This window comes from Mustela nigripes, chromosome 16 (assembly GCF_022355385.1).
Source record: "Mustela nigripes isolate SB6536 chromosome 16, MUSNIG.SB6536, whole genome shotgun sequence".
Classification (NCBI taxonomy): Eukaryota; Metazoa; Chordata; class Mammalia; order Carnivora; family Mustelidae; genus Mustela; species Mustela nigripes.
In genome coordinates, this window is record NC_081572.1 from 19869209 (window position 1) to 19888332 (window position 19124).

Genomic DNA, 19124 nt, shown 5'->3' on the forward strand with positions numbered 1-19124 from the left:
CGGAGCCACAAAGGAGTCGCCCGGGAACCACTCGTGGGGGCGTGGCCACCCCGGGGGGAGGGCGTGCCTGCCACCCAAGCCCCGCCCTACCTCTTGGGTCTCGGCTCCAGGTGGGCGTGCCCCGAATTCTCTCTGGGAGAGACACGCGTGGGCCGCTCCCCTCTGGGAGGAGGGCAGCGGAGAAGGGTGAGGGTGTCGCTGGCGGCCCCTCCCCTTGCGGGCCACGTGGCGGGCGCGGGCCGAGCCCGGGGGAAAGAACTTGGCCCGTGGGGAGGTGGGGGGACCGAGGCGGCGCCAAGCTGAGCCGAGAGCTGCGGGGTTCAGAGCAGAGAGGCAGCGGCGGCGGCGGCGCCGAGAGGAGGGGAGGAGGCAGGCGGGCGCATGGGGCGCCCCGGCCCCGCCGGCAGCGCGCCCCCTCCCGCCCCGCCGCGCTGAACGCCCCCAGCGCCGCGCCTCGAACCCCAGCCCCGAGGCCATGCCGGTCATGAAGGGGTTGCTGGCCCCGCAAAACACCTTTCTGGACACCATCGCCACCCGCTTCGACGGCACGCGTGAGTGGGGAGAGGCTGGGGCTGGGTGTTCGAGCTGGGGCCAAGTCAGCTTCGGCACCGGCGCGGGTCTACTGGATGTGTTGAGACCCGAGGCGGCGAGAGTGGAGTTGACGGTCTAGGAACTCCCGAAGCCGCAGGAAAGGAACAGGACAGGGAGTGCACTGCGAAGGGGGGCGGGGAAAGGGCTAAGAGTGCGGGGGGCTAAGGTTGGGGGTGTGACTGGAGTCAGGAAAGGCTCTTTGTGCCGCAAAACGGAGGAGAGGCCTTGTCAGCTGCCCGCTCCCGGGCAGAGCTCTGCTGGGGGAGTGTGTGGGTATCTGAGACGCAGAGGTGGAACGAAGTGGTCAGGCGCTCTGGAGTCTACTTCCAGAAGGCTCCAGCATCTCCTCCCCTCAGGAAAAAAAAAAAAAAAAAAAAAAGAAGAAGAAGAAGAAGAAAGATAGAAAGAAAAAGAGAAAAAGAAAGAGAAAAGATCAGACTTCAGCAGCACCTAGCTTGGATTAAGGTCACGCGCCCCCAAATCTTGGCGCGTCTGAGTCTGAGGGAGGTGAGGCAGGCGGAAGGGGGTGGTCCGTGTGACGGAGGGAACTCTCTGCTCGCCCACCCCCAGTTTGGATTCCAGGTTCAGCACCTTGGACAGCCACACTCCTCGCTCCCAGTCTCTTCTCCCGCCTTTCCCTTTCCCTACTTTGGAGCAGAGCAATCTCCCTTTGCCCCCTTTGGGCTCCCTGGTCAGTATCTGGAAAGTGGGGGGAGCGATACTTGCGGGCGGAAATCGAGCCGCCCGGGCCCTAGCCGCCTCCCCCCTCAACCCCCCGCAGACACCTCCCTTGTTTCCATAGCTCCCATCACCGGGGCAACGGGCCCTGGGATGGAAGAAGGAGGCTGCTGCCCAGGGCCCAGAGCCTCCCAGGCACCTTCAGTCCCCATCAGCCTCTCCACTCCTACACACTCACCCCCTTAGCATCCAGCACTTGTTGTGTCTCAGACCCCTTCCCTCAGCTGAGATTCTGCCCCTCGATGGCACACACAGTGCCCCTGTGGCTTCCACCCATTGGAGCCAGAGGAAGCCAGATCAGGTTCTGGTCATGGGGTTGCTGGACTAAAAAATTCCTTGCTCAATATGCTGTCAGACTTTGAGCACTGGGACAGACCCCCTGATATTACCTAAAGAGATGCTAAAAAGAGGACCTTTCCTGGAAGGCAGGGAATAAGGACACTACTCATCACTGTCTCCCTCCCCCACCAAAGGAGATTCGTGAGTTTGGATAATCTCCGTCTTCTGGTTTCCGATCAACAAAATGGGTGTGATATCACCAGAATCCGTGCCCTGTCTCCTTTCTAATAGGAGGACAGGATAGCGGCTATGCATGTGTTTTGAAAGCTGTGGGAACGTGGGGGAGTCATTTTACCTTCTCAGTGTAGCACTTAGTATATGTTAGGATTTGTTCTCCCTAGGTAACTTTCTCTCTATGGTAACTAGTGTAACTTTCACAACAGCCATATAGGGAAGATGTATTATGTCCCACTATGCAGATAAGAAAGTTGAGGCACAGAAGAGTTCATTAACCAGTGTCCTAGGTTACAGTCAGAAAGTGGCAGAGGTGTCGTGCTGGAGCCCATGCCCAGCTCCCTTGTAATAGCTCACCAGCTTGAAGGGAGAGGGAAGGACAGTGTGACCTTCAACCCCCCCAGTAGTCCCTGTCCTGGTTCCAAGCCATCCTTAAGTCCTTGTCCTTTTCCTCTATCTCTTTTTACTCTCATTTCAGAATATCCCAAAGGGGATCCAGGAATCACAAGGAGGTCTGGGAAACTTCTAGCTCTGTGACCTCTGACCACAGTTTGGGGGAGGTACTACTCACCTTGAAGCTAAGATCCCCTCCTGGCCTTGACCTAACCTTGACCTCTTCTTCTCACAGACAGCAACTTCCTGCTGGCCAACGCACAGGGCCCACGGGGCTTTCCCATTGTCTACTGCTCTGACGGATTCTGCGAGCTCACAGGCTACGGCCGCACTGAGGTCATGCAGAAAACCTGCAGCTGCCGTTTCCTCTATGGTCCAGAGACTAGTGAACCAGCCCTGCAGAGGCTGCACAAGGCCCTGGAGGGCCATCAAGAGCACCGGGCTGAAATCTGCTTCTACCGAAAGGATGGTAAGGGGTAGTGGCCCGCCCTGCAGGCCTGCGCAGATCCTGGGCCATACACAGAGTCTGCTTGGCACAGTGGAAGACTGGATGCTGGCCCCATACTGCCACAAGCTAACTATGTGACCCTGAGGGCATCCCTGGTCCTCTCTAGGCTTCTCCCATCGGGAAGGGAAGGAGTCTGACATAATCTCTGGGGTTCTTTCCATCTGTAAACCTTTGCCAAGCCCTTTGATCATGCCCAGGAACCTTGGGTGATCAAAGGGAAGGGGTGCCATGGGCTGCTCCCCCTCCCCCTCCATCTCTTCACATCTACAGGCTCGGCCTTTTGGTGCCTCTTGGACATGATGCCAATCAAGAATGAGATGGGAGAAGTCGTGCTTTTCCTCTTTTCCTTCAAGGACATCACTCAGAGTGGAGGCCCAGGATTTGGCTCCCCAGGAGGCCATGGGGACAGTAATCATGGTAACTGCAGGTCTGGGAAGGAGGCATGAATGGTCAGAGGTCCTTGCTGAGGGTCACACAAGACATCTCCCTATCTGGCTTCATGGGAGGTGCCCCCACTTATCTCTGCACCCTTCTTTCCAACAGAAAACTCCCTTGGCAGGAGGGGAGCCGGCTCGAGACTTCGATCTGCCAGGAGGCAAAGCCGCACTGTCTTACACCGCCTGGCTGGCCACTTTGGCCGCCGGCGCCAGGGAGGCATGAAAACCAATAATGTGAGTCCCAACATCTCCATCCCAGCCTCTCCCAGCTGTGATTCTGAGGCATCCTTGCTAATGTCTCCCTGTCTCTCTGATATCCCTCCAGTAGACTTGTCCCTCTGTCCACGCATTTCTCATGTACGACTTTCTGCTGTGTCCCATGTGCTCTCACATCTTCCAACCCCATCTCCCTTGCTTCCTTATGATTGATATTACTTTACTCTGACGATGTCATAAGGGCAGGGATCTAGGATCAAGTATATTAGCTACCTCTGAGTGACAGTGTTATCTCACGACGGTAGGGGTGAAATCACAAATTGTGATTCTAGGGAGAGAGCCCCCATTGGGGTCCTGGCATCTAGCCCTAGGACCCTGATAAAGCCACGGGATCGATTCTCCCATCTTCTGTGTAGTTTGTGGGGGCAACAGGGGATGGGATGTGCTGTGTCAGCCTCCCTTCATCTCTGGGATATCCTTATCCTCCACAGGGACCCTAGATTCCAAGTGAAACTTGAGGGAGAAGTTAATGACCCCTAGGGAGGTCTAAAGCATGTGTCTGACTTGTCATAATCTCCTTCTCAAGCAGGGTGAAGGTTAAGCCTTATAAATAACCGCCACAAAACATGATTGATCCAAAGGGGGCCCAAGCTGTAGGTTGGCAGAGGAAGGAAGTGTCAGGTGCCGGCCCCTGAACCCCTCTCCCACACCTTCCATCTCCTCTCATGATCATGCCTGGAGCACTCACTCCCCCCTGCCCCCCCCCCTGCCTCTTCCTTCCCTAAGCTTTGGCTCCCCTTTCCCTTAAATGTCCCCAACCGCCACCCCTCTCCCCCTAGAACGTGTTTGAGCCAAAGCCATCAGTGCCCGAGTACAAGGTGGCCTCCGTGGGGGGGTCCCGCTGCCTCCTCCTCCACTACAGCGTCCCCAAGGCCGTGTGGGACGGCCTCATCCTCCTCGCCACCTTCTACGTCGCGATCACCGTCCCCTACAATGTCTGCTTCTTGGGCGACGACGACACCCCCATCACTTCCCGACACACCCTTGTCAGCGACATCGCCGTGGAGATGCTCTTCATCCTGGGTCAGATCCTCTGCCCTGCATACCCTGGCGGGTGGGCTGGGGGAACCCACACATCTAAGCTTTGCTCCGTCCTGAGCCTGCAGGACCCTGGTATTCAGAGCCCAACCTTTTCTGGGTCTTTAAGTCCTAATGGTCCATATGCCCTGAGCCCGAACCCTTCAGCCTTTAGACCACTCCTCCCTGAAGAGCGGCCAGAAGCCCAATCTGCCTTCCCCATTTCTGCCTCCAATTCCATTCTGGGTCTCGGGCTTATTCCCAGCTTACTCAAAGCCCCTTAGTAACAGCCTCTTGTACCCCCAGATATCATCCTGAACTTCCGCACCACCTATGTGTCCCAGTCCGGCCAGGTGGTCTCTGCTCCTCGTTCCATTGGTCTTCACTACCTGGCCACCTGGTTCTTTGTTGACCTTATTGCTGCTCTGCCATTTGACCTGCTTTATGTCTTCAACATCACCGTGGTGAGTGACCCCTGTCCCACCTTGCCGCCCAGCCTCCCAAATTCAGCACAGCATCTCCCACTAAGGGACCGACTCCAACCAAGACTCAGCCCTACCCATCCGTCCAGCTGCAAATAGTTGTCAGGCACCTGCTGTGGGCCAAGCCCCGTGCTAGCTGCTCAGAAGGAGCTGGGAGGGTCTGTGCTCTCAGGGAGCTCAGCTCACAATCACTGAGGGAAGCTGAGACAAATGAAAAGCTAACTAGGGCTACCAGGGCGGCGTTGGTCTGATGCCAAATGAGTGGTACTTTTCACATTTTTATTTAACAAACAACTGATGAGCATTTAGCTGTCTGCAAAGCACTGTGTGGAGCATGGTCACTGTGCGGAAAAGGGACAAGGATTCAGCCTCCAGGCAGCTAAGCTGGTGAGGGGGCAGGACTGTTGGAAGGGAGAGCAGGAACAGAAGAGGTGAATGGAGAGGAAGACGCGGCCCAGGTATTGCTGGGGGCTGGGCATGGAGCTAGCTGATCCTGGAGTTCCAGGCAGGAAAGTGGGCATGCGTGAAAGTGATCTGATGCTCTGAAATCTAGCCAGCACCTGGGAGTCCAAAGCACTCCAGCTGGAAAAAAGGCTCAGGTGATCTGGGAAGGGTTCCTGTGGGAGATAGATCAGGGCTAGACCTTAGACAGAGAGCAGGATTTGGCTGGCAGGGGATGGGGAGAGAGCATCTGGGGGGAACATAGTAAGCCAAGACAAGGAGGTAGAGGCTGTGGGGTGGGTTTGGACGCAGAGAGTGCCAGGACCTGGGTCCTCCCTTCTCCCCGGGGAATGCCTGGAGGTACCCTGGGTGGTCAGCTCTGCACTCAGCCGGTAGATCGTAGGTGCTCTCAAGTCCAGGGTGAGGGAGTCCCACCCTGTGTCCCCAGACTCCCTTGGCTGTTGGGTGGGGAGGTGGAAAGCAGTTTCCCTGTGCGCTCCTCTCTCTGCCACACTCAGCTATAGCAGGAAACCACCTACACGCAGCCGGATTTAACTAGCCGCCAACGGGCTGTGGGCCTCTTCTCCTGGCTGTGTACACGTGTGTGCACGCTCCCACACACGTGCATGTGTGTGTGTCTGCCCTGGGACTCCGGCCACTCGGAGCAGAGCAACCCACCCCTCCCTAGGAGCGCACTCTCCCATCCCATGCCCACGAGGCTGTGTCAGCGGGCAAACAACTGTCCCTGGGGAGTGGGAGAGTGGCAGATGGGCTCCTGTTCCTCTTCCCCGGCAGTCCCCCTCCTCTGGTACCTTCAGGAACACTTTTCACGTACTAAGTCCTTTCTCGCACATCATCTCATAGGTGTCTCCCAGTAACCCCTCAGGGCAGATTCTCTTTTTCAGAGGTAGATACAAAGGCTCAGAGAGGTTAAACAGCTTGCCACAGGTCACACAGCTAGCAGTAGCAGGCAGGAGACTGGAACCAGGTTTCCAGACTCCTAGTCTATTCCTTGTTCCATGACACCACCCCACTTCCCAGGAACACAAGGCCCCCGAGTGGATGATGTAGCATAAGGGGAGATCAGGAGCAGTACTGGGCTGGGGGGAGGTAGGGCGAAGAGAGAGGATGAGTGGGCAGAGCTGTGGACTGGAAGGAGCCGAGCCCGGGACACAAGCAAAAGGAGAGCGAGGGCCCCAGGAGAGTGAGGCACAGGGCCTGGTGACTAGATGCAGCCCTGAAGGATTCAAGTCTGGAGGCAGAAGCTCTGGGAGCTGGGGGCAGGCGTTAAGCCCTGGAGACGGTCCATGTGGGGGAAGCAGGGCCACCTCCTTCCCAGCTCCTTCACCTAAAATTAGAGAAAAGGACAGGAGGTGGCTCAGGAGCTGGGTAGGGCCAAGACTACGGGGGACATTGCTAGAGGCTTCTGGAAGGGCCTTCCTACTAAGTTCCCCAGGTGCTGCCCTAGAGCCCCTAGCCCTTGCTTCCAAGTTGCCCCCACCCAGAGTACCTGCTCCTCATCTCTAAAATTTGGAGGGCTAATTGAAGTATTAAAGACCACAGTGAAAACAGTCATAGTGGTAATATTGGTAACACTTACAAGCTGCTTACTAGTGTCATGAGTAATCACCCCCTGACCCAGCCCCACAAGGGCTAAGACCTCAAAGCCCAAAGCCGAGGCTCCCTCAATTCCTGGTCTCCTTTCCTCAACATTCCGGCATGCCCCTCTCATTTGCAGCTGACCCAGCCTGGGAACAGCCCCTAACCTTCCCCGGTCCCCAGGACACTGCCTGTTCCCACTCTCCCTTGTCTCGAGGGATGGCTCCCTTCACAGATGCTGGCATTGCCAACAACCAGTTCTTGTCCACAGCTGATTGCGCTTAGGTCTCCGGATGTGTCCAGCAGGGCCCAGAGCTCATTCCCTACCTCCGACCAGGACTTCCTTTTTCACCAGCCCATGCACGGTGCTAGAGGCAGCACAGCACAAAATGGACTTGGGTAGCCACTCAGATGGCAGTCCCAGCTCCATCATTTCCTTGGTGTATGACCTTAAGCAAATCACTAGCTTCTCTGAGCCTTAGTTTACTCATCTGCAAACTGGGAACGATGATGATAATTGAACTGAAGGCACGAGTTTTTCACGAGGATTATAAATGCTTAGCCCAGTACCTGACACATACGGCAAGTACATATATAAGTACGCACATAGTTATGTATTAGCCTTTTTTTTTTTTTAAGATTTTATTTATTTATTTGACAGACCGAGATCACAAGTAGGCAGAGAGGCAGACAGAGAGAGAGGAGGAAGCAGGCTCCCTGTTGAGCAGAGAGCCCGATGCAGGGCTCGATCCCAGGACCCTGGGATTATGACCTGACCTGAAGGCAGAGGCTTAAACCCACTGAGCCACCCAGGCACCCCTGTATTAGCCTTTATGAGCTTTAGTATTACTCTCTCCCCTCTGCATTCCCTGGCCACTTTCTCAGGACAGCAGGGCCGTTTTTCCTGCTGCAGCTTCCCCTGGTTCCAGGGCATCTGGTGACAAGGCGCTGGGAGGGGCCGTGGGGAGCTCTGAGGAGGTGTGCCTGCTGACAGCCTCCCCCGCCACACTCCCGCAGACTTCGCTGGTGCACCTGCTGAAGACTGTGCGGCTGCTGCGGCTGCTGCGGCTGCTGCAGAAGCTGGAGCGCTACTCCCAGTGCAGCGCGGTGGTGCTCACCCTGCTCATGTCCGTCTTCGCGCTCCTCGCCCACTGGATGGCCTGCGTCTGGTACGTCATCGGGCGCCGGGAGATGGAAGCCAATGACCCGCTGCTTTGGGACATCGGTGAGCCGCCGACCCCAGGCTTCCACGGATACCCATCCGCCAGCCCTGTCCACACAGGCCCCCGAGCTGATGCCTCCCCCTGCACCACACCCACCACTCCACAGTCTACCTTCCATGCAACAAACGTGCATGGAGCTCCTTCCAGGTCGGGTGTGGAAGTACCTGAGTTGAAGACCAAGGGTCTGCCTTGGGCTGACCTCACAGCCTACTGGCAGGGGAGCCGGGCCAGTGACAGGCAATCAAAAGAGTACTGGAAACACTCCGATGGTGGGGAGGGCGTTTGGGGCAGAGGGAGCAATGCCCTGCCTGGACCCTTTCAGTGGCTCTGCGCTGCCCTCAAAATCAAGTCCACACTTGGCCCGCACCTGTGCAGCCCTGCAGCCTTCTCTCGCCCCACCTGGCCTCCCCTTCTCCCCTGCGCCCTGTGCCGCAGCCACGCTGGCCTCCTTCCAGCACGCAGATGTACTGCTTTCTCACAATGGCCTTGAACAGTGTTTTCCTCTCGGGAACCCTCTCCCTCCCTTCTTCCCCTAGGTGACTTTTCTAGTCCTTGCAATCCCCACTAAAATGCTCTGTCCTAATGGAGTCCTTTAAGAACCATAACGCCCACCCCCGACTAGTCCCCGCAACTGGGTTGGCTCTCCCCAACCCATTATGCCTTATTGTTCCTTTTTAGTAGCTCACTGCCCATCTGCAATGTATATCATGTGTCTCTCCCCTCCAGACTGTAAGTTCCACCAGCACCCTGCACCCAAGGGGTGCTCAGTAAACTACTTGAGAGTCCTCCCTCAAACGGTCAGCAGCTTAGCCCTGCTTTCTGCAACTGTAACCAGCTCACTGTGGGGAGTCCCAGGCCCAGGCTGCTCCTCACATTTCCTGTGCCTGTGGGTGCAAACCTCCCCTAGCCTCTGTAAATACTTGCCCAAGGTCAAGCACATGCAGCTCAAGGAAGGCCAGCTCTCCGCTGGCCTGGGCAGCTGCTCAGGGAAAGCCAGCTCTCTGCTGGCCAGGGCAGCTGCTCCTTGCCTCCCTCCACCCTCCAGGCTGGTTGCACGAGCTGGGCAAGCGGCTGGAGGAGCCCTACGTCAATGGCTCGGCCGGCGGCCCGTCGCGGCGCAGCGCCTACATCGCTGCCCTCTACTTCACGCTGAGCAGCCTCACCAGCGTGGGCTTCGGCAACGTGTGCGCCAACACCGACGCCGAGAAGATCTTCTCCATCTGCACCATGCTCATAGGCGGTGAGGCCGGGCCTGCCAAGCCCCAGGGTGGCCCTGCTAAGCCCCGCATGCAGATGGGGAAACGGGCTCAGAGAAGGCAAGATGTCCACCCACGTCCAGACAGTCGTACATTCATTCATTTATAGCCGTTTCCTCAGCATCTACTACATGCTGGCCCCTGCGGTGGGAGGGACGCAGGGGCATGCCACAAAACAGGTGTAGCCTCTTGCGAAGAGGGTGGGAAACCCAAGTCAAGACCTAGTTGCGGGGAGGGGGCAGGAGAGGAGCCTCAGGTCTGGCCCCTCCCTGCCCCCACCCAAGCCCACTGGCTCTCCTGCCCCTCCTTCTCCGGGAACCCAGATCCGTGGAGGGCAGGGTGGGTTTGGGGGTGCGGGAGGAGGCTGTGGGGGGCGGCGTCCCTCACGGGCTGCCCGCTGCCGCCGCTGCAGCGCTGATGCACGCCGTGGTGTTCGGGAACGTGACGGCCATCATCCAGCGCATGTACTCGCGCCGCTCGCTCTACCACAGCCGCATGAAGGACCTCAAGGACTTCATCCGCGTGCACCGCCTGCCGCGGCCGCTCAAGCAGCGCATGCTCGAGTCCTTCCAGACCACGTGGGCCGTCAACAGCGGCATTGACGCCAACGAGGTAGTGCGCGGGGATCCCGCGGTGGAGGCCGACAGGGTCCTGGGAGGCGGGGGAGGGGGAGGCAGGGCGCGGGGGCGCGCACCCACCAAATCCACATCCCTCTCCCTTTGCAATAGAAGCGCAGGAGCTGAAAGGGAGCTCAGGCCTCAGCTAATACCATCCGTCCCCCCACCCCAGCCCGCATTTCCTGAGCACTTGCTTTGGGCCAGCCTCTGTGCGGGACTGGAGAGCTCAGGAATCATGACACTCAGCCCTTGTCCTCAGGGAGACACCGGTTGGGGGAGGGAGGCAGACAGGTAAAAATAATGATAACAACAACAACACAGTGATTAGGACTCTGCGGGAGGGATGGTGGTTCCAATGAGGGGACCTTGTGTCTGGACCCCCACGAGTCAGGGAAGGTGGCACAGAAGAGGGGATTTGTGAAAGGCAAGAAGGAAATCAGCAGAGGCCATTCCAGGCAGAAAGAGCATTAGGAACCCAGGTCCGGGAACGACACAAAGAGGCTGGTGAGTGGCCTGGGGCTCTAGGAGGTGTTTCTGAGACTTGGAGCCATGGAACCTGGTGATCAGCTGGTGGCAGGAGAGGAGCTCAGAATGAGGCTGAGGTTCCTGATTTGGGCAGAGGGGTGTGATGGAGGCATGGCCGGAGGAAGGCTGGACTTAGGGGTGGAAACGACCAGGACGAGGGTGTAGTGCTTGTGGGAGATCCAGGTGGAGGCTGCTCCATAGGCAGGTGAAAACACAAGTTGAGACCCGTATGCAGGGCTCCGGGCTCACCAGGAGTAGGGAAGTCATGAAGCTGGTTGCTATGGTGCAGGAAGAATGTGGAAAGTTAGTAGAAGAGCCTGGGGAGGAAATGGAGACAAGAGGGAGAGGTCAGCAAGCCAGAGTGGCCTAGGGGGGCTCCGTAAGATGAGGATGGATCTGGGACCATTAAGTTTGATTCTCTGAAGGTCATTGGTAATGTTTAAGGCCTATGGTAAGCTTGCATCTTTACAGATGACGGAGGCCCAGAGAGAGCAAATGGATTGCCCAGGCTCCACAGGGATGTAGGGCAGAGCTGACTGCTAGTTTCCCGACTCCTGGCTGAAAGGTTGACCCACCAGGACTGGTCCTTGTGTGGGGCTGAGCAACCACACAATGAGTGTGGCTGCATGTAGTCAAGTAGTCATAGGCAGTGGACAGACAGGAAGAGACCTAGTCTCTGCTCCAGAACTTGGGTCGGGAGGTCCACACACAAGCAAAACTGAGGTCTTCCTGAAGGTCAGAAATGGGTCACCTCAAAGCAAAGGGCACATTGGAGCTCTCCCCTGGGAGACAGCTCAGGACATTTGTAGAACTCAAATAGCAGCCGTAGGGGGATGGCCAGAATGACCTATGCCCCTTATGCAGTTACTGCGTGACTTCCCAGACGAGCTGAGAGCTGACATCGCTATGCACCTGAACCGGGAGATCCTGCAGCTGCCACTGTTCGGAGCAGCGAGCAGGGGCTGCCTGCGGGCCCTCTCCCTGCACATCAAGACCTCATTCTGCGCCCCAGGCGAGTACCTGTTGCGCCGTGGGGATGCCCTGCAGGCCCACTACTACGTCTGCTCCGGCTCACTCGAGGTGCTTCGAGACAACATGGTGCTGGCCATCCTGGGTGAGGATCCCACCACCACCTATGACCTACCCTAGAACCTTGCCCTAGAGGCCTTGGGTGTGGCTGGGAATCTAGGGACTGGGCTACCCCTAGTGCATATGTGGAATTCCTGCTGAGGAGTCCTCTTTCCTGGTCCCTTCCTCCTACTACCATCCCTTTTGACCATACCCTCGGATTCTCCCCTACTCCCACTGGCCATCAACCCATCAACCCTCCCCCAGTGACTCTCCCCCATCTCAGTTGGTCCTTTCCCACTGCACCATCTCCCAACTCTACTGACCCTTCTCATGGACCCTCAACTCCATTGACCTTTACCCTTTAACTGACCTCTCTGGCCATTCTTTACTGATCATCCAGTTCCATTGATAACACTGACAGCCCCCACTGACTGTCTTCCAACTTCATCCGTCATTCTCCACTGACTTTTACCCATCTCCATTGGTTATTTCCACCAATCTTATTGATTGATCCGTCTTTGACCACCCTTCCAACACACTGACCATCCGTCAAATCCATTGAGTACCTTCCACTGATATCCTCTTGGTCCCTCTCCCCCAGCTGACTCTCCCCATCCCTTACCCACAGGGAAGGGGGACCTGATTGGGGCAGATATCCCTGAGCCGGGGCAGGAGCCTGGGTCAGGGGCAGGCCCAGGCTACGTGCTGAAGACCAGCGCTGACGTGAAGGCACTGACCTACTGTGGCCTGCAGCAGCTGAGCAGCCGAGGGCTGGCTGAGGTCCTGAGGCTCTATCCTGAGTATGGGGCTGCCTTCCGGGCTGGCCTGCCCCGGGACCTCACCTTCAACCTGCGCCAGGGCTCTGACACCAATGTATGTAGACCCCCTATGGCTTCCATCTCCTCTGAGGTCCCCTCCTTCAGAGCAGACCTCCCCCTGCACCTCCTTCCATCCTGAGAAAATCCTTCCTCAGTCCCAGGCACCGCTTTCCCTTGTCCCTTCCATGCTTAACATATTTCACGCCCACCTGACCCTTCTCCATTGGCCATCACCCAATCCCATGGACCATCTCTCACCGCTTCTACTTCCAACCCTTCCGACCCATCATCTCCTGTTGGCTCCCCTCCCCCGCACCCATCCTCACTCCAGACTCCTCAGAGGGCCCTCGCTTTGGGAGCAGACCCCTTGTGGGCTCCTCCTCTGTCAAGTCCCTCTCTGAGCTGGCACATCATCCCCCCCCGGTTTCCTCCTCTGCCCTCACCAGATACGTCCGGAGCCCATTTTGGCTTAGGCTCTGGGGCTTTGTCTTTCCCTGCTTTTCAGATTGACTTTGCCCCTCAGACGTCTCTGAGCTGGAGTTGGAGGGTATCTCTGACTCAGTTCCACAGAAAGGCCCCACATTCTCAGAGCCCACAGCACCGATGGGTAGGACTAGGAAGTGCTGCGGCAGGCGAGGGGGGAGGTGTCAGTCAGCTTGAACCCCCCCTGTGTCCCCGCAGGGCCTCAGCCGCTTTTCCCGGTCTCCTCGCCTCTCCCAGGTAACGCCACCTTCCTGGGTCGGGTTGAAGTTGTGTGGGGAGAGTCTGGGAGCTGGGGGCCCCTTCCCTTGGCTCCTTTGCTGCCCGGAGAAGGGAGGGGGATGGGGAGCGGCATCTGCCAGTGAAGGCTGTTGCTCAATGAAGGGGCCTATTGTTCACTGTCCTGACACCAACTGCCCTCTGCCCACAGCCCCGCTCGGAAAGCCTTGGCTCCTCCTCAGACAAGACCCTGCCATCCATCACAGAGGCTGAGACCGGGGTGGAGTCTGGGGGTGGTTCTAGACCCCGCCGGCCCCTCCTGCTGCCCAACCTCAGCCCAGCACGACCCCGGGGCTCCCTGGTCAGCCTCTTGGGAGAGGAGCTGCCCCCATTCTCAACCCTTGTCTCCTCCCCTTCCCTGTCCCCAACCCCTTCCCCTGCCTTGGCTGGCCGGGGCCACAGCCCCTCCCCTCATGGCCCCCCCAGGGGCTCTGCTGCTTGGAAGCTCCCTCAGCTTCTCATTCCCCCACTGGGAACATTTGGACCTCCGGACCTCAGTCCCCGGTGAGACACCAGCCTCCTCTGCCTTCCCCATACCCCTGCTGGCTTCCAGAACCTTCTCTGGGCTCTGTCCCCAGCATTCCAACTAGAGCTTGTCCAGTGCTCGTCCTGTCTCTGCCTCATCTGTCCATCCGCCCTTCCTGATCCACCCACACTTGCAACCCCACCCTTTGTGACCGCGGCTCCTCTCCAGCTCCCTGGCACTGCTGTCCCCGGTTACCCTCTGCCTGCTCTGCTCTGGCCCTTGCCCTCTCCCCACGGGACTGATGATTACTGCCTCCCATCCCAGGATAGTGGATGGCATCGAGGACTCTGGCAGCACAGCGGAGGCCCCCACATTCCGGTTCAGCAGGAGGTCTGAGCACCCTAGGCCCTGCTCACAGGCCCCTCCTTCAGGTAAGGGCCAGCCATAGACTTCATGTCTCAGTCACCCGTTCTTCCGCCATCCACCCATCCCTTCATCCAGCCCATTCCACACGTAGTAAGGGTCGACCATGTACTGGGCTCTGTGCTGGGCATACACAGATAAGCCGGACTTGCCCTACATCCTCAGTGAGCTCCCAGTCTGGTGGGAGACACAACTGTGTCCTCGGATAAATGATTCCAGAGCAGGGTGTTAAGTACCATGACTGAGGCAAGAGCAAGGCTCTGAGGTAGGAGAAGAGGACACGTCTAACCCTCCTTCTTAGAGGAGGGGACACTTGTGGTGGGTCTTAAAGGTCGGGTGGGAGTTTGAGAGGTGGCGCAAGGCCATTGCTGGAAGGCGTATAGGCCGGAGAGAAGAGCACCTCGTGTTTAGGTGCTAAATAGAAGCTTCTGGGTATAAAGCTGGGGCAGGGGTGGAGGAAGGCTAGGGAAGTTACAGGGCCTTGTAACCAGCCTGAAGAGTCTGGATTTTCCATCATCCTGAGCCCAGAGCTCACTCTTCCCTTATTCTCTGCCCGCCGGGCCCAGGCTCTAGACTCCTGTTTCCCACACTCGCCCTGCATTCCTTTACCCTTTTCTGCCTGCAGGGACCAGGCCCAGCCAGGAACTGGCCACGGAGGCTGAGGAGATGAAAGAAAAGGTCTGCAGGCTGAACCAGGAGGTGGGTAGGGACTGGTTCCTCCCCTTTGACCTTGGAAAATATCATCTTGGGAGATTTGCCTCATAGAAGAACATTTCAGGGCTTAAACCTAGAGTCCTGAGTTCACATATTTACAGTAGCTGGGTGACCTTGGGCAAGTCCCATAATGACCCTGTACTTCAATTTCCTTGTCAAAAAATGGGGAGAAGAACCTGTTTTTGCCAGAGTGGTTGAGGATGAGGTAGGAGTGGACCCGTGCCCGGCTAGTCCCTGGTCCACTGGGAGCCCTCATTGACTGCTGCTTCCCTTTCTTCCCAGCTGCTTCAAGCCTTCCCTCCTTCCACGACCTTGGCATTCTCTCCTTTAGGGACCTGCCCCCTACCAAGTCCCTTTCCTACTCCAGCCCTGGGAAGTGGATGCTCAGCAAACCTAGGGGGCAGAGGACGGGGGGCAGGGGGGCCCGAGAGGCCTTCAGCCCTGGGGGAGCTGGATCTTAATGTCTGAACCCTGGTCAGGAAGAGCCCAGATCTTGTGCAGCAAGGCTCTGCCTCTGCTTGCTCCCTGGGGATCTCTGAGCTGTCACCAGGGCACTGCCAGGCCCAACCCTTTGGGAGCGGGCCTTCCCTGGGTTCTGGTAAACATCGCAGGCATCCCAGGAGGGCAGCCCCTGGGCTGGGCGGGCCCTAGGGTTGGGGGCGGGACCAGGGCCTGGTTTGGCCACCTGGAGGGCCAGTCCTGCTTGGGTCAGAGTGGTTCCCACACTTGAGTGTCTGTCAGCACTTGTAAGATGTGGACTCTGTGCATCACCCAATTCGGAGTATCTGGGGTAGGGCCCAGGAATCTGCATTTCGACAAATTTCTCAGTTGATTCTGTACTCCCTGAATAGACTAGCAAAGCACTGAATAGACACACTTGGGCATGTGTGCTGGGATAGCCTGAGACTAAGCTTGTGTCTGTCACCTCCAGCTTTGTGGCCTCTTCGAGGCCTGCTTTTCTGCCTCTTGTAAAAGTAAGGGTGGGGTGGGGCGGTTGTTGGAATAGCCACTGTTCCAAATCCTGGAAAGCATCTGAGTGTTTCATCTCGACAAAGAGAACCCCTGCCCTGCCCTTTTTCTTGGGGTGGCTGTGAACAGAAGTGGCTGGGAAAGTTTTGTAAACTGTTGGGGGAGTGTGTATCTAGGAGAGTGATGGTTGTTGTGACACCTGGGGAACCACTGGTTATGTTCCAACAGATCTCCCGTCTCAACCAGGAAGTGTCTCAGCTGAGCCGGGAGCTTCGACACATTATGGGCCTGCTACAGGCCAGGCTGGGTCCCCCAGGCCACCCAGTAGCCTCAGCTCGGCCCCCAGACCCACCTGGTCCCCAGCCAAGGCCTCCGTGCATTTCTCCATGTCTGTCTGGACCACCACCTAGCCTCCAGGATACTACTCTCGCTGAGGTCCACTGCCCGGCCAGTGCGGGGACAGCAGAGATGGGAGCCACCCTTCCCAACCTGAGACCCTCCACGCTGTCCCCCTACCCCTCAGAGCCTGAGTCTCTGGGACCCTCCCCAGTGCCAGAGGCCTCACCTCTGACCCCACGCCTCATGCGACAGAGCTTTCGGTCCAGGCCAGACACGTTCCACTGACCCAGGCCCTAGGCCCAGGCCTGTCTGGGGTGGGCACTACTGCCTGCCCTCCAGGGAGGGGCTGGGCCCCTTGGCCTCCTGCCTCGGGTCAGCAGCCACCAGCTGGTCTGGTTGGCTCTGCATTCTCTGGACTTTTTTACAAAGCCTGGTCACTTCTGACCCTGTTCCCTTTTCCAAACCTTCCCCTGTCCTTCCCCTCTGTGAGGGGAGCCATCTGAGGCTGTGGAACCCAACAGGCATGAGACGGAATGCAGTGCCGATTAGGCCAGCAGATGACATGTCCTGCTTTCTCCCCAGGACCCGGAGGCAGGTAGATATGGGGGAGCATCCGGGGCTCAGGGAGGGTCCCCCATCCAGCACGGGAAGTGAAGGCTGAGGCAAGAGCTGGCTGGATCTTGGTGTCTAAGGCAAGAGGGACAGATTGCAGATTTCACTGCAGAGATAGCTTTGTGATATCGGGAGGGCTTCTGTCCCAGCCCCCCAGTCCCCTGGGCCCTGCTGGAGACCTTGGAAGCAATGTCACCTTGAGAGGGATAGGTCTCGATGGCTGGCATCTAAGCAACCCAAGACTCCTTAGACCTCCCACTAGCAGCCAGGGCTGGATGAGCCCACCTCATCCCTCAGCCCACACAGGAAACAAACGATGACCCCCAGATACGTATTCTTCAGTTCTTGTTGGTTATTACTTTCTTTAATAATATGAATGAGGGGGTGGATGGGAAAAAAAATAATAATATGAATGAGTTGCCGGCACTAAAAATCAGGAGAGTTCACATAAATATCCGGATAATCCAGCTTCTCTTAAAAAAACATGGGGAGTTCTGGCAGTCCTGGGCCAACATTCCACCTGGCAACAATCAGTGTGGTGTTGAGTGGCCACCATCATCTGGGGCCACTGGAGGTCATCTCCTGACACCGAGCTAGCTTCCCTCATTTGAATTCTTTGGTCTGTGTAGGTATATTTGGGTTTGCAGTTCCTGCCTTAGAGTTTCCTCCCAGGTTCCTCTGCTCCAGCGGGAGCTTTATGGGCCCAGCAGTGTCTGTTTCTACGCCTGGGCCTGTCAACATCTCCGTTTCTGTCTTTCTGCAGGCTGTCACTGAAGGTGGTCTCTTCTGTTGCCAGCAACTTCAAACAGTCCCCACAGCACTCTTTATCCCTCCCCCTGCACCAGAGCTCAGCCAAGCCTGTTCTTCCCACATCCAACACGGTCTTGCCCAGGACCCTGACTTCTCACATACCCACCCTGGTCCCCAACTCTCCTTTACCACCCAACACCCAGGGCTGACTTTTGGATAGGAAATAAATGCTTTATTTTTGTAGTTGTTGGCTGTGGATGTTTCTGGGGGTTGGTCTGAGAGCCCCAGGGCTTTGGAGGAGCCTACAGGGCAGTCGCTCCCCACCACACCCCAGGGCCCAGTTGCTGTCTCTAGGAAGGGCAAAGGCGCCAAGCAATCCACTTGGCACCACATTCACGCCACCAGAGGCCCCAGAGGTGAGGCAGAAACCTTAATGAGTCACTGTGGGCCGTTTACACCCCCTCCTCCCCCTACCCATCACAGTCTCAGATTCAGACGCAGTATGTGAGAGGGACAGAGTCCCGGCTCAGGCCCACCTCCAGCCCTGGAAAAGGAGCCCATGGGACGCCCCACAGATCCTGTATAATTGATCCTGTACCTGTTGCAGGATAGGTACAGCAGGGGCTGGGGAAAAAGCTTGTCACCAGCTCAGAACCTGCCAGGAATTCCACTCTGCCTTCCTCTCCTTTGCTCTCCTAAGCCTTTCTTCCATCTTAGCTTTTGCTTCTCAGATGATCACTGCAGGGGTGCAGGGGTGAGGAGATGGGGGTTACAGATATTGTTAGAAAGAAGCACCCTGGTGACCAGATGGATCCAGGTGTGGGCAGGCTGTCCCAGACAGGTTGATTCGCCAGCTCAGGCTCCAAGTATGATTGGTGTTACCAAGTGTCCCAGGAACAACGCCAACAGCACTGAGGGCCTGAGCTTTGATTCCATACGGGTTTTGAGGAGTGTTCCTGGGAGTGGGACGCCAAAGCAGAGGAGATACCGGCCTGTGTTGGGGGATGGGGGTGGGCGGAGACAGAAGTGGTCCTAATGCATATTGAGGGAAGGAAAAAAATAGAAAAATAGAAATAGTCCTGATCCATATGGAGGTCAAGGTGGGGGAGGCAAACAGAAGTGGTTCTAGTCTGTGTGGATGGGGAGAGCCAAAGCAGAAGTGGTCCTGCTCTGTTTTTGGCATCAGAGAAAGAGCTGGTTCTGGTTGGAGGTTGGGAGTGGGGACAGGCAGAGTTAAAGGTGATCCTGGTGTGGCTTGGGGTCCAGCCAAAGGAGGAGGGTCCTGGTTTATGGCTGACAAGCGGCAGAAGGTCTCCCTTTGATCTCACCCAGGAAGTCTCCACAGAACCCTTCTTATAGCACTTGAATCACCTTCCCCACCACAGAATGTCCCCCACAGTCCCGTTTCCCCGAGCTGACTTGGCCGGAGAAAGCGCAGACAGGGGCTTCTCCGGTTTAGCCAGCGCTCAGGACTGCGGCCTCATGTGCGTATTCATTCACACCATGTTTTTGCTTTCCCAACTCTGCACACACCGCCTTCTGCCCTCTTCCAGCGCTCCGCCATCCTCCTCCCCTCGGGGCTCCTGG

General features: G+C 57.3%; 1 protein-coding gene across 1 annotated transcript; it reads left to right on the plus strand.

The window, feature by feature from the left end:
* Positions 1 to 168: 168 nt before the first annotated feature.
* On the plus strand, positions 169 to 17780 carry KCNH4 (potassium voltage-gated channel subfamily H member 4). The gene is made up of 17 exons (XM_059379310.1): positions 169 to 551; positions 2471 to 2704; positions 3014 to 3160; positions 3287 to 3414; positions 4236 to 4479; positions 4780 to 4937; positions 8013 to 8220; positions 9264 to 9458; positions 9887 to 10086; positions 11481 to 11730; positions 12316 to 12560; positions 13187 to 13225; positions 13416 to 13768; positions 14055 to 14161; positions 14779 to 14852; positions 16065 to 16770; positions 17551 to 17780. Exons 1-16 carry the CDS (start codon positions 476 to 478, stop codon positions 16458 to 16460), a joined length of 3054 nt encoding a protein of 1017 aa, XP_059235293.1. The 5' UTR covers positions 169 to 475; the 3' UTR covers positions 16461 to 16770; positions 17551 to 17780.
* The last annotated feature ends 1344 nt before the right edge of the window (positions 17781 to 19124 follow it).

What these genes read in the sequence shown, in the direction of transcription:
- KCNH4 (XM_059379310.1), top strand. Translation starts at nt 476, where the DNA reads ATGCCGGTCATGAAGGGGTTGCTGGCCCCGCAAAACACCTTTCTGGAC. An exon ending in CCCGCTGCTTTGGGACATCG is followed by an intron (nt 8,221 to 9,263) that starts GTGAGCCGCCGA and finishes TCCACCCTCCAG; the next exon opens with GCTGGTTGCACGAGCTGGGC. An exon ending in CATGGTGCTGGCCATCCTGG is followed by an intron (nt 11,731 to 12,315) that starts GTGAGGATCCCA and finishes CCTTACCCACAG; the next exon opens with GGAAGGGGGACCTGATTGGG.